This window comes from Spinacia oleracea, chromosome 3 (genome assembly GCF_020520425.1).
Source record: "Spinacia oleracea cultivar Varoflay chromosome 3, BTI_SOV_V1, whole genome shotgun sequence".
Classification (NCBI taxonomy): Eukaryota; Viridiplantae; Streptophyta; class Magnoliopsida; order Caryophyllales; family Amaranthaceae; genus Spinacia; species Spinacia oleracea.
In genome coordinates, this window is record NC_079489.1 from 138,043,057 (window position 1) to 138,061,115 (window position 18,059).

General features: G+C 37.9%; 2 protein-coding genes across 5 annotated transcripts; both read right to left on the bottom strand.

The window, feature by feature from the left end:
* Positions 1-3,467: 3,467 nt before the first annotated feature.
* On the bottom strand, positions 3,468-10,006 carry LOC110793974 (bifunctional riboflavin biosynthesis protein RIBA 1, chloroplastic). Of its 4 annotated transcripts, none has more exons than XM_021998914.2 (8): positions 9,867-10,006; positions 7,456-7,706; positions 6,794-6,961; positions 5,980-6,299; positions 5,483-5,612; positions 5,093-5,173; positions 4,253-4,466; positions 3,468-3,851 (listed from the first exon to the last, which is right to left on the bottom strand). In XM_021998914.2, exons 2-8 carry the CDS (start codon positions 7,633-7,635, stop codon positions 3,844-3,846), a joined length of 1,101 nt encoding a protein of 366 aa, XP_021854606.1. In that variant the 5' UTR covers positions 7,636-7,706; positions 9,867-10,006; the 3' UTR covers positions 3,468-3,843. The 4 variants fall into 4 exon arrangements, with proteins under 4 accessions (XP_021854606.1, XP_021854603.1, XP_021854605.1 ...); XM_021998911.2 differs by having other exon boundaries at positions 3,470-3,851; positions 5,093-5,389; XM_021998913.2 differs by having other exon boundaries at positions 3,471-3,851; positions 4,313-4,466; positions 5,093-5,389.
* Positions 10,007-10,193: 187 nt separating this feature from the next.
* LOC110793973 (pentatricopeptide repeat-containing protein At4g37170-like) lies at positions 10,194-12,347 on the bottom strand. Its single transcript, XM_021998910.2, has one exon. The coding sequence runs from the start codon at positions 12,255-12,257 to the stop codon at positions 10,194-10,196; it is 2,064 nt and encodes a 687-aa protein (XP_021854602.1). The 5' UTR covers positions 12,258-12,347.
* Positions 12,348-18,059: the final 5,712 nt, after the last annotated feature.

Genomic DNA, 18,059 nt, shown 5'->3' on the forward strand with positions numbered 1-18,059 from the left:
TGTCCAGACACTCGTTGTTGTACTTCAGAATATTTTTGTTTCTTAGGCAAAAATCTCATTTCTTAGTCCTCCAAACATTAACACACCTTTTCCGGGTCAATTGAAGACGCAGAATATCAAAACGTCACAAATGTTGTTGCTGAGGCATGTTGGCCTCGTAATATCTTATTGGAGCTATATTGCCCTCTTCAAAAGGCTAATATTGTATATTGCGATGATAACTATGCAATATGTTTTATTCACAACTCAGTACAACACCAATATAATGTGCTAAACACGTCGAGACAAACATCCATTTCGTTCGAGAAATGGTTGTGTTGGGCCAAGTACAAGAGATCCATGTTCCTACCAATATCAGTATGCATAAATTTGTACGAGAACGTCCACGATAATTATTTCTGGATTTTAGAAACTGGCTTAGGCTCTTAGCGCACAACCTCCCCCCTGCCAGGCTGCCATGCCTGCGTGGTTGTGAATCATGTGATAGAGAATATAATTCACTTAGGATATATATATTTTTTATATTACTCTTTCCGTCACTTTTTGTTCTTTACGTTTTCCTTTTTGGGTATCCCAAAATGTTCTTTACATTTTCTTTTATATTATCACATAAATGCTTTAATATTCTATCAAAATTTGTGTCCAATGATTATATGGGTCATTTAATCTATCACACTTTTCCATTAGGACATTAAATTTTTCTCATTTTCCCAATATCAAAATTTTGATAAAAGTGAAAACATTATAAATAAACGTAATTTGCCTTGTTTAAATAAAAAAAACAGAAGAACCTCAATGCACATTAATTAGTCGTTAAAACACGAGCAAAATACCAAACAAAAAGAGACGAATGAGTATAATTTTAGTCACATTTTATTTTCTAAATCAACCAGGATCGGTGGGTTGTATATACATTTTTTTGGTTCTGCTACGAGGAATTTCCACAGCCTTCAATGAGTGGAATAATTTCCCGCGAGAATTTACATGAGTATCTTGATGGGCAACATCCTCAACGGGCAGCATCTTTTCAATTTTAGGAGTTTCACAACCTGATCACTAATTAAGTACTCCCTCTGTATTTATTTAAGGGATACACTTGCCTTTTCCGGCCGTATTTATTTAAGAGATACACTTGTCATTGTTAGTAACTTATCAACCCCACCATCTAATTAAATAATCTATTTAATATATCATATGTCCCACCATCATATTAAACAAATTTCACACACCCCACATCTCTATGATGATATGGTCCCCACTTGTTTTACTTATTAAAATATCTATCCCAACCACACTTGTTTTATTACGAGGTACTTTATTTCATTCAATTTTTCTTATTAATATTCGTATCCGGACAAGTGAGTTCATGCAATTAAATAAATACAAAAGGAGTAATTATGTGTTCATACTTCATAGTTTTCAAAAAAAATAGGAGTAATTAATTATGAGTTCATGCATCGGCATAGGGTCCTAGGCCTCCTAGCTCGTGCAAGCCAGATTGCGTCGGACCTAGAATTTTAAACTGGATGCACAAGTACTCCGTAATACGGAGTAATTTATCTATTTCAATTTAATTGTTACATTTTTTAATTTATGATTGTCTCGGTTTGATTGTCACATTTCTTTTTATGGCGTGAATTCACTAATATTTTATTACTTCTCTCTTTTCACTACCAAAAATCATAATCCCACAACCTCTCACATTCAATTAAAATATTTTTCACTATCTCCACTTAACCTACTTTTCTATTAAACTATAACAGATAAACCAACAATAACTTATCGCATAAAGTGTGAAAAGATTAGTGCGACGATTAAATTGGACCGAAGGGAGTATGAAAGTAAACTGGACATGCTTTGGCGCAACAGTAACACGTTTGACTCCCGATCAACGGGTTGCATGATTGAATCACGTCGGGTTTAAAACCCCAAACTTCATACTCTGTTACATCATCTTCTACTAACTTTTTTTTATTATTCAGATTTACACAAAGATATTTGTAAACCATAAAAATTCACACCTGAAAAATAAATTTAAAGAGGCAAAAGAATATGGAATATATAATTTTATTGATTTTTGAGATTATAATTCTCGTAACTCTCTTGATTCTTCTCTTCTAGGGTTTGTAATAGTACTGCATACCTACAATTTGATATTAGGAGGTGATGGGGTCTTTGTGACTTATTCCATCTGAGCCTGACTAAACCCTAATATTAGAAATTCATTATGTAGGAAAGTTGAGAGTCCTTCTAGGTTAAAATTCCCTAAATCTTTGAAATATTATCTTTTTATTGAGATATAATTGACACCACAAATTTACCAAAATTTCGGTGTCTACAGATGCCAAATTTGTAAACACAAATTTAAGAGTCTGCAAATTAATGAACTCAAAATAAGTGAACAAAATAATTTGTATTGATTTTTGTATTTGGGTACAATCTCTAATGTGTTTATCCACTGATTCGATCTCTACAACCGTAAGAACTTGTTTTGTTGGACGTATTGAGCGAGGGCCACCGGGCTTGATCTCTTTCAATGACGTAGTATGGAGGTAGAACGGCGTTTGTGCTTGTTGTTCTTCTTCCACCGAGATTTGATGTCGACTTGTATGCTTGGAAGCAGTCTTCGGGTTTTCTGGAGAGTAGTAGGTTTTTGTATACTACGTTCAGTGTCTGCCAAATTACTTGGAGAGAACTTTTTATATCCTCCTCTTAGGTTTAGGGTTTTCCTTTTGATAAATGGGCCTCCTTTCTTCAACCCATTTAAATAACCCACTTTTATTAAATAAACGTCACTTGAATAATATGGGCCTATTTGATATATATAACCCAAATTAAACAAATTCTCTGTCATTTAATAATAGAAGTCAACATTTGACTTTTTCGGGACAAAAAATGATGATGTGTATTCTTCATATTTTTAATGCCTACAATATTCATATTTTTACATATTATCCCCAGTCTCATCTCCGACTCACCTAAAAAATCATCAAAAGATATTACGTACTTCCTCCTCCGTTTTTACTCGCAATGGCGGTCACTTTCACGCATGTCAGTGTACAAATTTAATCATTTGTATTTAATTCTTATTAAGAAAAAATTATAAAAAGTTGATATTTTGAAAATACACATTGAGACGAATCTAACAATATCTCGCATGACTATGTTTTATGTTACATATAAATCACCAAAACTAGTCAAAGTAAAAAGTGTAAAATATTAAGTATTAAAACAGGGGGGAAGTATGAAAAATGTGATAATATAGCTTGACTTGATTTGGTTGGAGAAAAAAATGGTTGCATGTCCATGTGATCGTCAACAATAATAGAGTCTTGATTGGAACTTTGGATTTTAATTGACATTTTCCTAAGAGTCTAGATATAAGACTTCACTCCAAAGTCCAAACTATGGATAAAATCACCCTTGGATCGTAGAGCAGATGTAACAAATGAAATTTCAGAATCTTAGAAGAGCGTAGCTGGTTGCCTGGTTGGGCTTTCTCTAACCCCTTTCAAATTGAATGTGAAAATCTTTTAAGAAAATATGAACTCAGAAACTCAAAAATGAACCAGTCGCTATTTCTATTACAGAAGCCAGGGAAGAATAAATGTATTCATACAGCACATACATACATACATACAGTAGTATATCAAGAAAAAGATGATACAAAAGGCAAATTTTAGCTTTGCACATATTTGAAGCAAAATTCTGGAGATCCTCAAGAAAAATGCTGGTCCACTATAATCAAAACAAGCCGTTTCGTATGCAATGTCCAAGAAAAGAAGGAACCACTGCATTCCAGTACTCTGGTAGAGCCAACGATATCGTTTTTAGGCAACGAAGCTAACAACCTGAATCAAAAAATGCAATGTCAAATTACTTGTACTTTCCGAAGTGGAGTTCAGAGAAAAAAAGAGAATTCATTCTTAGATGGCAACCCAGAAACTTAACATTAGGCTTTAGTGTGTGCATGGCCATGAAAAAGCTAATTTTTCTAATAGCTCAGAAATGTTCAGGAGCTAAGGCTGTATTTGGTTGAGGGACATAGATGTACAGTTGTGAACATTAACATGACTCTTTATAGAAACTCATTATCATCAACTCCATTTATTAAGCCATACCAAACGAGCCTCTAGAGTGCCAGAAAACTCTTCGGACCAATGATATATTCCATAAAAGAATAATTAAGCAACAAAGCATGATTAACAAACAGAGAACAGAATAGAAGAGGGGAATCGGGAGCAGGAAATACCACTACCATTGATAATGTTACTCATACAGCTATCACCAAACACATGGTTCATCTTAGCACCTTTTGTTTCCAGATATCTCTCGTTCTCCTTTGTAATTGTAGCGACAACTGGTATTCTGTCAATAACAGCAAGACCGTAGCTTCTGAGTTCAACACATTTCACAGGATTGTTTGTCAACAGTCTCACAGATTGAACTCCCAGATGCCTCAGTATCTGCAAACTTACAGAAGCACGATCAGCGTACAAGCAAGAAGATTATTCAATTTATTTTTCTTCCATCAGAACAAAGAAAAACCCAGTAACAAAACACTCACCCAAAGGTTTGAACGCCAAAATATCTCATAATCCTTAGGCTCCGTTTGTTTTGACAGGAAACACTTCCCGGAAAATAATTTTCCCATTTTCCTTTGTGTTTTGTTATGGATGGAAAACAATTTTCCCAAAGGTGGAAAGCAACTTTCTCTAGGGGAAAACCAACTTTCCCTTTTTAAAGAAGGAATGCAACATTTTCCACTTTAATCCCTCACATTTCCTTTTCTCTCCTCTCATTTCCAATCTAATGTTCTTTTTCTTTATAATTTTTCTTGTGAGGAAACAAACAAAGGAAAACTATTTTCCCTTTATGTTTTTCCTTTGAAAATGTTTTCCGTCAAAACAAACGGAACCTAAATATAAATATGTTTTCAGACATGCACATGGTTATATTTGGCTTTCACAAGGGGAGAAGCAGGGAGAACAAGAGCTTTGTGATGTAAAATGTCTGAAATCTATGAATATGAAATGTTAATGTATAATGGCCATTTCATGATATGTAAATCAAGCACATAACCTTTCAATACCTGTGCACTAATGTGATACTCGCGTGAGTCCACAGGCAAACCAAGCTCTATATTAGCATCAACAGTGTCCAGTCCAGCATCCTGTAAAACATAAGCACGAAGTTTATTTCCCAAACCAATGCCCCTTCCTTCATGCCCACGGTTGTAGACCAATACACCTCTGCCAGTTCTCTCAATCAGCTGCATCGCAAGTGCAAGTTGATTCCCACAGTCGCATCTGGCTGAGCCAAATATGTCGCCTGTTAGACACTCTGAATGTACCCTCACAAGGACATCATGCCCTTCTCCTATTTTACCCTGTTTCGACAATAATCTTTTCAAGTCGTAAAATGTGATATAAAGGACTACAACAAGGAATAAAACTACCTACAAAAAACTAAAGTTGCACACCTTGACCATTGCAATATGCTCAATTCCATCCGTGATTGATTGGTAACAGTAGGCTGTAAACGTCCCCCACGTAGTAGGGATTTTTACACTAGCAGTAAGCTCAATCAATTTATCATTTATTCTTCTGTGCCTGTAAGATCATAGTGACTTGGTGAGTATTCAGTCATTAACCTATTTTACAACAGAGTAAAATATTATTGATAATCATGTACGAAAATAACATCACGGCGATCAAAGAACGTGAAAGATGGAATGCTTGAATGAAATCTCCCTACCCATGTCCCTGCTATGAACCTTCAACCTTGTGTCAAATTTCTTACCACCTCACATTCCCTTTAGGATGGACGTACATACGTGTCTAATCTTTCCTATGGTCGGTCATGTTGACAACCTTTAGGCATTATCCAACGATTATGTAAAAAATTCTTTTTTGTTTGAGGGTCAGTAGTCTAACTACTAACTACTAACTATATCATCATTTCAAATTTGAAACTCACCGTATGAGGTCAGTAATAGATATGATCTTCAGGTTCTCTTCGTTGGCAAATTTATGAAGCTTGGTTAGTCTTTCTGTTGAACCATCATCACAAGGAACCTCGCACAAGACCGCAATCGGTTCTAACCCAGCCAGCACAGCAAGATCTCCAGGAGGTTCTCTGTGCCCAGCTCTTTCCAGAATACCTCCCTCTCTATATCTGAGCAGAGAAATAGAACCAGAAGAATAGTACTCAACATTGGACTCTCTTGATGCTAAAGCCAGGATAGTGGTTGCCAGGTCATTAGCTGAGATGCAAGCAGTTGTGCTATGTTCCACATTCTACAGAACACATTATACAACAATGTCAAACAAAATGGAAAGAAACTCTTATGTAAGTAGATACCATCAAGAGAATTAACTTCAAGAAGTCATCCGATGACTAATGTATAGTATGTTCACAGTTCACAATGATCAGAATCATTATCCTCGTGCTGACATATTTATTATGGTTCAAATGCCAGATTACCTCATAAATTCATGTCCTTAGACTGATTTCAATAATTGCAAACTGAAAAGTGTTGGAGCATTCAATCAGAAAAGAACAAGAACAAAATAAAGAACAATAGAATCAGATTCTTATTTCAGATGCATCGACATAGAGTAGAGAAAAAAGAAGATTTATTATCTTTACCTCCCTATTTAAGGGATTTGAATTAAAGTTTTTACAGTCTAGTCATCTAGTTTCGCTTTAGATTTATGCACAGAAAAAATATTCAATACTGGCATATTGTTTATTGTTTATGTAACGAAGTATATCCAGGTTTACTTCTTACCATAAAAGGGGACTGCAGTTTCTCCAAGCCTCCCCCTTCAACTGTCACATAGATGATCCCAGATCCTCGGTTCATTAAAAAGTCTATAGCTTCAGGTGTTATTTGCGAAGCTGCCACCATAATATACCCTTTACTTTCTCTCTTTTCGTCACCTGAAATGACCACCATCTGCAAAGCACAAATTCAGATGAAGAGAATGATTGTCTAAGTTGATCTAATAAATACCTTAAAACAAAAAAAAAAGATTGAATTTAGAGTGGGGACTATTCAATTTTTATTTATTAAGAGAATATTGCCCACTGTTTAGTATTCCAGTCAAATTTACAACTTCATTTCGAGTTATACAGCTTTTCAACTTCATCTTCAGTTCTTCACCAAAACATTGTCTGCAGACTGTATAACTATCATACAAACAGAAGGAAGGTTGTACGAAGTACTAAATTGGAGATGGTGACTTCAAAAGCATTTGCATAACAAAGCATTTGCATAACCACACTTGTAAAACATTTTAAGCGAGATAAAAGAAGTTATAAACTTATAATACTACAAACTACAAGGTGAATTGCAGTCTATCCTCCTCCCCACCTCTCAAATCCCCCAAAAAATAGTATACAAATAGAGAGACAGTAAGATTAGAGAAGAAAATAAAACAAAGAAACAACCTTCCCTTGACGGATATCATCAATGGCATCCAAGATGGAAGCAAAACCTTCTGTAGGACTGCTGAAAGCACATTTACTATTACTCCCAAAATCTGCAGGCCGGAGATCAATATTTACAGCATTAAGGATACTGCAGATATCACCACCTTTAGCAACTGATGCAGCAACTTCGTTTATCATTGCTAAATAAGTTATGATCTTTCGGGGCACTGACAGTGCAATTCTCTGGAAATACAGAAGCTATGAATGCTCTGCATAAGAATGAGGAGAGATTGTAAGAGATTAAGACTTAATGCGACCAGACAAAGAAACGACAAAAAAGTTAGTCAATTTCTTCATGAAAACTTCATGGTTAATAAATATTTTGCCACACATAAAAGTATCTCGGATTAGAACATTGGAGAATTAGAAACTATGGGACAGGATATTAAGCATGTAACAATGCCTCTTTCATAATAGTGTAATAGTCACCCTCAATTAAGATACGACCAAGTACGACATACAGAGTATATTTTTGAGTCACTGAGATACAAAGAAGAGTTATTTAATTAAAATTATATTTCTAAATTAAACTACTATTTTAGAAGTTCGCTTTTAATATTTGTCAAAACACTCAAGAACAAATACCGTCATATTTGTGTTAAGAAAGAAAGCAAGAGGAGACGATTCTCAGATCATTCGCCAGACCGTCACACATTTCAACCATCTTCTATTTATAAATAATATCATGAAAAGGAAAATCCTCTCAATTAAACAATTCCACCAAATGGTTCTTCTTTTACCATAAAGATGCCATTTAATTAATAAGACATTCTACTAAATACTAATTATAATATACTTGCACCGTTTATTAACACAACTTAACGGTATTCATATGTGAACCATAAGCATATTTACCAACTAAACTTTCAAAACAAGTGTTGAAAACTATCTCTTGCAAATTTAAATGCTCCTCATTATAAAGTTTTAGTCAAACACATTGTCTTCATTTAGAATTTTAAAAGAAAACAACTAAAGGGTATTTGTTTCCTGAATAAAATCTTAATTGGTCCTTCAAAAACAGTTCATCATTTTTTTGATCAGCAAAATTCTATAAGAAATTAAAGATTAAAATTTTTGTAAGCGGGTAAAATATGTTATGGAGAAAGTAGGAAAAATAAATTTGTGGCACAAGGTGGCCTCTAGCCAGATTTCAGAGACAGTAGTTATAATACGTAACATGTCTAACAACACAAAAAAAAAATCCACAAACTTATTGTTATTACCACCGGAATAGACCCAAGAAATAAGCCTAAACTGAAAATATAGGCCAAGATAACCCCGTGCAGACATGCATATTCAAGGCATAGCGAACATTTATATCTGACAAATTTGAAAAGAATAAAGAAAAAACAGAAAAAGATAGCAAATGAGCGAGATGCGGGAAGAGGAGAAAAATAATTATGAGCCTGCAATTGAAATTAGGAAGCAACCAACCAAAACCAATTGGAAGGAAGGCATATGATGGTGGAAACAGAGAGAACGATCCAGACTTATAGGTATATTCTGACCAAATATACTGGTAAAGTCAAAGATGTACAGAAAACACAAGTAGTGGGCAACCTCAACAGAATAAGGTGCCATGTCGCTAACCCATTTGAGAAAATTCAATTGCTCATGCACTCAACATGTGCAGTTGATATACTGAACAATGATGAACAACTTGGTAAGATGTAATAAAACTTTCAAAATAAGAGAGCATATTTGATATAATGAAAGAGAACTTGGGGAGGTCGATAGAGAAAAAGGGGTCTCATATAAAAAAGGATCATCAATAACCATTGACCATATGGCATTAGTCAGCAAGCTTAATGTTTAATTCAGCTTACCTTCGATTGAAAAATACATACTAGAAGGTAGTTAGAGTCAGATTGGCGGAACATTATCAAAATAAGATACAGTTAACATCTAGATAGGTTCATTCAGTAACATCGCATCATAGCATTGTTCTGAGCTTTTCTGAAAACAGATTATAACGGTATGATCCAATAAATTCTCTGTTAATAACGATTGCCTACAGCCAAGGAAAACACACTAAAAAAAGTGCAGAAGCATCGACAGTATCATTCTCCTATTGCTTTACACAGAAGCAACAGTCTAAAACAACTCCGTACTAAAAGAATTCAGATAGATAAATCTAAATGTGGGTTAAAAACATTTTAGATTTTATTGGCATAGTTAGTAAAACCTAACCACTGGATTTCACTTAAGACAATCATACGTGAACAAATATTCTAGATAGCCTCTCATCAAACAGCAGTATTCTGCATAGTGAAATGTTAAATACGAAGTACTAACTACTCAAACAATTCCCATCATCATGCAGAAATGCATCTTCCTACTTTCTTTTCTGAAATTGAAATACTATGTACCTGAGGGCTGAGAATAACACTACCAGAAAACCATGAAGATTCCAGAATGCATCTGCTCCGGGATGTTATTGATATAATTCTGCGCAAATCACATTGTAAATCATAAGCTTACTAAGAGACCAGATTTTTTGTTTCTGGGGCTTGTCAGTGATTGGCACTGGTAAAATATAGCAGCTATAATTCTCTGAACGTCCCAAAGGTGCACTACAGGAATAAGCAGCTGACAGTTCTTAAACCTCAACTGAAGCATTGATTATCCAGACTAACGAATCATATGAATGGTGGCAAAGGGTGAGCAAGACCCAGAAATTCACTTAACAAAACATGTCACCAGTAATCACCACAAGAGCAGCTTCCATCCTCAAAAAAGTGGAACCTGTTTGAATCCCTTACAATTATTTTTCTTTTGGTAATCCTAGAAATAAATTTGATTGCAGTATGACAGTCTACACAGGTTCTTAAATTCTTAAAGACCTTGATTGGTGTTCCAGGTGGAGTAGAGACAATTCCGAAAGCAACTGCAAGCTTTTCACTGTGGTAGGATAAATTCTGCTCTTTCTGCTCTTCTTCCACATCATGGAGTACAAAATCAGTGTCTGGAACATAACCTTCTTGCTTCATCTTCTTTGATATCTCTGCCAAGAATGCATGAATTTCATTATAACTGAGATGAGAAGTATCGCCCACAAGAAACCTGTGAACCCGTCGCCTGACCTCAATCCAACTCAGACCTGGCTTCTTGACCACCCCTCTATTATCCATCATCTTTCTGACTTTTGCTACTTCCTCCCACCTACCTGCAGTGGCATATATGTTTGCCAAAGTTGCATAAGTAGCAGCATTTTCAGGCTCTATCTCAAACAAAGCTTTTGCTGCTAATTCTGCTAGTTCCACATTTTTATGAATTCGACAGCCACCAAGAAGAGAAGCCCACAAAAATTTATCAGGCTTCATAGGCATATTCATAATATATTCTTCAGCTTCCTTAAAACGGCCAGCTCGGCTTAGTAGGTCAATCAAGCAAGAATAGTGTTCTACAATTGGTGTTAGTCCATGGCGATCCTTTATTGAATGGAAATATTCAATTCCCTTTTCAACTAACCCTGCATGAGTACAGGCAGAAAGAACTCCAACAAAAGTGACATGATCAGGCTCAGTATCTGATCTGAGCATCAATTCAAAGAGTTCCAGAGATTCCTCAGTATGACCATTCTGCGCAAATCCAACAATAAGTGAAGTCCATGATACTAAATCAGGTGTACATTGCCCTTCAAAAGCATTTTTTGCACTACTGATATTCCCACACTTGGAATACATATGAACAAGTGCACTAGCAGCAAATGAATCCGAATCAACCCCGATCCTGATCATATGCCCATGGGCCTGCTTCCCTACATTCTCCAAAGCTCGATCAGCACAAGCATTCAAAACACCAGCAAATGTAAATTCATTTGGTCTGACTCGAGACCTCAACATATCCGACAACAATCCAAACCCGTCTTTCCACCTCCCATCCTCAAAATATCCATCTATCATTGTCGTCCATGAAACAACATCTCGGTCCACTGTTTTATCAAATATATGCCTAGCTCCTTCAATACAGCCGCATTTTGCATACATATCAGATAGTGCACTCCAAACCGCGGAATCACATTCCAAACCCAGCCTCATAATACGCCCATGGGTTTCTTTCCCAGAAAGTAAACTCGGTAATGAAGCAGAAGCAGCTATCACACTAGAGATGGTAAACTTATTGGAATCCCAACTCCCACAACTCTGCATTTTCCTGTACAAATTCAGTGCCTCCTTTGGCCTCCTATGTTGAACATAACACGATATCATGGCAGTCCAGGAAAACCCATCTCTTTGCGGCATTTCATCGAACAACTTACGAGCAAGTTCTACCTTCCCAGTTTTACCATACCCTTTAATCATAGTGTTCCAAGAACACAAATCTCTCTCAGGCATTTCATCAAACACCTTTTGGGCATCACTCAAACTCCCACATCTCACGTACATATCCATCAAACGATTCGATATAAAAACCCCAGGAACAAAACCAGAAGCTTTGATATGATCATGAACCCTTCTCCCCTCATTAAGGGATCTCTGTTGAAGGCATATCAACAAAAGGGAAGAGTATATAGAAGCAGAGGGATGCTGAATGTGATTTAACAATTGAACAGCTTCTTTGACAAGATTTTTCTCGCATAAGATATCAATGGCTTCTTTGAATCTCCCATTTCTGCATAACTGGTTTATAACTCCATTACTCTGAATTGAGTGATTTAATGAAGTAGAATTCTTCTGCAAAAATGGTTTCTGAGAGAGAGAAGATAATAGTCTCTTTTGAAGGTTGAGAGAGAAAACTCGACTTGTTGTTGCCGCCATTGTTTCTCGGTGTAGAGCTGTGGTCGTCACTGCCGACGAATATGAGTCAATGTGATTGGGTTTAGGCACTGTTCTAAACTGAATTGAACCGTTGAACTGAATTGAACTGAATTGAATTAAACTGAACTGAATGCTCCTGAAGTAAACTGAACTGAACTGAACTTACTTAACTTAATAAATAATTAATAATTAATAATAAAATATAATTAATAATTAATAATTAATAATAAATAATAAATAATTAATAATTAATAATTAATAATTATATTATTATTATTAAGTTGAATTGAATTGAATTAAACTGAACTGAACTGAATGCTCCTGAACTGAATTGAACTAAATTGAATTGAATGCTCATGAACTGAACTGCGAAATAAGTCATAGAACTGAAAATAAGCCAAAAAGAACAGGGCCTTAGGCTTTAAGCATAACTACAAAATAATTTATTTCTCGTCTTTTCTTTTCTTCCTCTAACCCTTTGTTTTTAAAAAAATTACTCATAACATACTCGGTTCATCGGAGCGGAAACACTTAAGCGGCATCAAGCTGCTAACCACTTGAGCCAACTCGATCTATGTTATCCTTATTTAAATTTTTTCTTTCTCTTTTACAATCTTGACACAAAGGTTATTAATGTCTCTTACCCACATTTTTATTTTACACCCACTTCAAAATTTCAAATTCACCTTCCAATACAATATTAATTTTAACAAACTACTCACTCCGTATTTATTTAAGGGATACACTTGCTTTTTCCGGCCGTATTTATTTAAGAGATACACTTACCATTTTTAGTAACTTATCAACCCCACCATCTAATTAAATAATACATCTAATTTACCCTATCACCCACCATCCTATTAAACAAATAATTTCATAAACCCACCCCACCCCCCACCCACCAAAATGACATGGTCCCCACTTGTTTAATTATTAAAATATCTATCCAACCCCACTTGCTTTATTATTTTATTTCATTCAATTCTTCTTCTTAATACCCGTGCCCGGCCAAGTGTATCTGTTAAATAAATAAGGAGGGAGTAATAAATTTGAAATTAAATTAACATATATGGGGGTGTTTGGTTAAAGCGTGGTGTAACCTTGTATTTTGTTGTATTTAGCATGTGCGGTGATGAAAGCAATAAAGCAAATAAAGCAACATCACAATACTAAATAAAGTGCGGAATTAGTAAATACAAGACCCCCTAGAGATGGACTAGGGAGTAGATCCACATTGCCTAGAAATGGACTAGGCAAGTAAAGATGCGGAATTGAAAATGCGGAATTGAAATTGCGGAATTGAAAGTGCGATATTGAAAGTGCGGTATTGAAATTGCGGTATTGAAATTGCGGAATTGAAAGGTGCGATATTGAAATTGCAATATTGAAAGGTGCATAATTGAAACTTGTACTTGGGCACATGAGATTCGAACGCCAAACGGCTCCTTAAAAATAAGTGCGCCCGACACGAATTCAAAGCCAAAAATCTCAACTTGGGAGAGGTTGCTCAACCCAAGTATCCTAGACTTTGCATATTGGACTTGAACTTGAAAGCTTGAATATTGAAATATTGAACTTGAAATACGTGAACTTGAACTTGAACTTGAAATATTGAACTTGTACTTGAAATATTGAAACTTAAGAGACTTGAATCTTAAAGATCGGGCCTTTTAATGTTGAAAAGGTTAGATCTTTGATATGCTCTTACTTGAAAGGATCCTAGTTTAGGGAAGTAGTCATGAGCAACCCTAAACATGGTGGGATCTTGAAATTTGAAAACTTGAACTCGTATATTGAAAAATGGAGTTTTGAATCTCAAAAGACTAAACCTTTAAAAGTTAAAAAAGGTGTCATCTTTGATTACTCCATACTTGAAGGTGATTCTAGTTCAAAGAGGTGATTGCAAGCAACTTTGAACATCCTTGAATCTTGAAAGTTTGCATTTTTGTATTTTGAAAAGTTTGGATTTTGAAAAGATGTATGATTGTTGCATTGTGACATTTTTAATAATAAAAATGCCAACTTGCTAATCATTTTGAAATCAAAGAAACATGATTGAATATGGTGGGATTCGGAATTACCTATTTAGGTTTAGGCAAGAATTCCTTTTAGAGCTCCCAATTGCTTAGAATTAGAAATTTTGCATGTGTTTTTGAAGGGTTTTTGATTTGTATTTTGAGGCGTAATTTCGGTATTACGACGTTGTATTTGTCATGTCCCTCTCTAATGCTGAAAATGAGGGGTATTTATAGGAGGAATGGGTGCAAGACGCCAGCACATGCCAGCGCAGCACGCCGAAGCAGCGCTGGGCGCTGGTGATGTGGCGTGAATGCCGCCAAAGCAAGGACGTGGGCTCCGTCCTTGTTTCGTCTTGTAGTGCTGTACCTTCGTACGAATAGTACGAGTTGGCATTTTGTGTTTGCTTGGAGGTTAAGGCACTATTTTTCATCTAAAAACAAGCCTTTCTCGGGTTTTGAATTCCGGTTTTACGGGACGGGGCCCGGCATGCTCGGTTTTGTGGGTCGGCGCCCGAATTTGACTTGCCTTATATGATTTTGAGTGGAAAAGGCCTAGTAAAACCAATGGAATGGTCTACTAGCTGAGATTGTACTTGGATTTTGAAATTGGTTTTTTGAAAGTTGTATTTTGTACCGAGAACCAGAAGGGGAACGGCCTCGGGAATTGGATTTTGGATCTTGAATTTTGGAAATGTTCTTAGCAATTGGGATTTCCGCCTGGAGTTATTCCAACCGCCTAGTAAGGATAATGGTATCGTCATCATCCCAGAGGGGAGACACAAATTAGGTGTCTACAGAAGCCCCCACTTTGACTGAGCGTCCGGTTAGGAAAGCGCAACTCAAAGTATTTCGAAAGGGACGGAGAATGATCAAGATGTTCTGCAATCGAGACCACTCTTTGTACGCTGGTACCTGCATAAAACAGGCGTTAGAAAAAAGGATAGAGTCTACCTCGGTGCGGTTGTGACGACTCCGATTTGTATTTGTACTTATCCGCCTTCAGTTCAGGACGGAGCTTGGCATCAAAAATTTTGAATCTTGAATTTTTGAATCTTGAATTTTTGAATTTGAACACCCAGAGTTGATCCGTTGGGGATGTGCTTTGCTGGGGATAAGAGCTTTTTACTGGCCCTTAGAATTTTGAAATTTCGACTGACTTTCCCGGAGCCTTGATCCATTGGGAGTTGAACGCCTGAGTCGTTGTATTTTTTGGACTTTGTATTCTTGAAATATTCATCTGTTTGTACTTGGAGATACAGGTGTATACCCGTATTTTTTATGGATGGCCTGATGCGACGTTTGATGCTTGGTGCGGAAGACCGTAGCAGCAAAGGACGTGCAATCAGCATGAAAGACCGCGCGCGCTGAAGATTCGCGCATGCAGCAGGCAGCGCTGGGCGCTGGGCCGGCGTACGACCCGAGGATGCGCTATATAAGCGCCCCTTGCCGTGCCATTTGAGGAGCAATCTCTTGCTTCCTTGCTCTCTTTTCCTCTCAAAGGTCGAATTGTCTTCCCTTGATCCCGTTCTTGCCTTATCCATGTAAGTATTTCATGTTTTGCTTATGAAATAACTCTAGGATTGCATGTAGTTTTGACTTTCTCGTACTTTGAAATGATGCTTATATGCTTAAGCTTCTTGAATCTTGTAGAAAACTGTTTGATAGCCACTCGAGCTTGAACTGTTGGGACTTGTAGTTTTGAAATTATTTGAAAATTTTCTCGAATGTCGTACCTGGTATTTGTAGATAGCAGTCTCACTGGTGACCTAGCGGGGTCTCAGGTAGAGAAATAGGCTAGGATGCCTTGATGTTGTTTTGTAGAGTTTTGAAATGATGGCTTCGGCATGGGTAGCCTAGGCGTTGATGTTGAATATGTATACCTGCTTCGGCGTGGGTAGCCTAGGCGTTGGTGTTAAACTTGTATACCTGCTTTGGCGTGGGTAGCCTAGGCGTTGGTGTTGAACTTATATACCTGCTTCGGCGTGGGTAGCCTAGGCGTTGGTGTTAAACTTGTACTTTGAACTAGAGGTCCACTGGGGATTTGTTTTGAATTTTTTGACTTTGTATAGGCTAGTATAGGATAGCCCCCAATTTAGAATTTTGACACTTTGTACGCCACTTGATTTAGTATGCCTCGTCACACTCGGAGGAAGCTCGCCGAATCGTCGGTGGTTCGAGCTGCTGAGGAGGATGCTTCGGATGATGAAGCAGCTGCGATAAACGCGCCGGATTGGGGTATGGTTCCCCGGGAGGCGCCCACTTTTACTGGTACTGGTTGGAGCCCTTCCGACCTGGTGTTTCGGCCGGAGAGGCACTTGTCTCAGCGGCCTCGCGCTGGCTTGGTGAGTCTTGTACTGTGTTTTGAGTTTGTATTTTGTACTTGTATAGGTTTTAAACTGACCCGTTCACCTGTAGGCCGATGGAAAGCCGTTTCGCACTTTCTGGTCCTTGGTGGAGGTTCAGAAGGCCTTTAAAGCTCTTCGTGCTGATGAGGAGGCCATGGAGATTTGGTCACAGACGGGCCTGGCTGATTTTTGGCGTGCCATGGGAGGTACTTCGGGGAGAACGGGGATCAAACCCCGGCTGTGGACTTTGTTAGAGCGGTGGTGGGATACTACCAACACTTTCCACATGGCATGGGGGGAGATCACCATTACCCCCTTTGAGTTTGCTATGATTATGGGTCTTCCTTTTTCAGAGAGGAATGTGACCTTTAATTGATCCGTAGCTGACGTGGCGCTCGGCCGCTTCCAGGGCCTTGCTTGGCCCTGTTGTTGACTTGTCAGAGGACGACACCCATGCTTCCGTGACGGTGATTATGGAGGCTATCTGCGGAGCAGAGGGTTAGGCTCTTCCTCCTAGCTTTGGTGAGCAGAGTGATGGCCCCGAGCAGGAACAGTCGGGTGCACATTAGATTCTTGTCCATTCTGCGGGACTTGAGGGTTGTTTCGAGCTACAATTGGGGTGGTTTGGCATATAGCCATCTCTTGTATGAGATGAAGCAGGCCTCCCGGACTGCGCCGGGGAGCGACCTGAGCATGGCTGCTTTGTGGAGTGTGCTGGAGGTATTTAAGACTCCTTGTACTTTGTACGTTGTACTTGTATGTTTGTATTTGAACTTGACTGATGTTTTGCTTGTTTCTTGAAAGATTTGGATATATGAGCACTTTCCGACTTTGGCGCCGGATCGTACTGGAGATGCGGCTTACCCGTATGCTGCCTCTTGGATAGGAGCGGTGCGCAGGAGGGTGCCTCTGGCGGCCTCCCGCAGAGCTTGGAGAGTTCTACCTGCTGATGAGGTAATCTTTTGTACTGTTTTGCTCTCTTGTATTTGTATTTGTGTTGTTGCCTGAGTTGTCTGCTTTGCAGGTGGTATGACGTCCTTTTGCAAACGCGCCTGTACTTGCCTCGGCTGCTCGTGCCCATTTCTTGTCAGGGCGGCGGGTTTTTCTTCCAGGGGTGTACCGCCACATATGGTATCTAGGGGAGCGAGTGTCCCTTCAGCACAATTCGGGGAATAGACTTGTCCCCAAGGACCCACCGGAGTCCATGCTGGCGTCGGATGAAGAGCTTGCCCGGCTCTATGTGGATGCTAGGGGCGATGCTATTTGCCGCTCTTGGAGGGATTTTGTACACAGGAAGGGTAGCTACGACGACTTCCTGAGGAGGCTGGCTCCACCAGTACGCTTCGTACTTCCAGTGAGCTTTAGAACTTTGTATCTTGTATTCTTGTATTCTTGTATTCTTGTATTCTTGTATGATTGGATGATTGTATGATTGTATG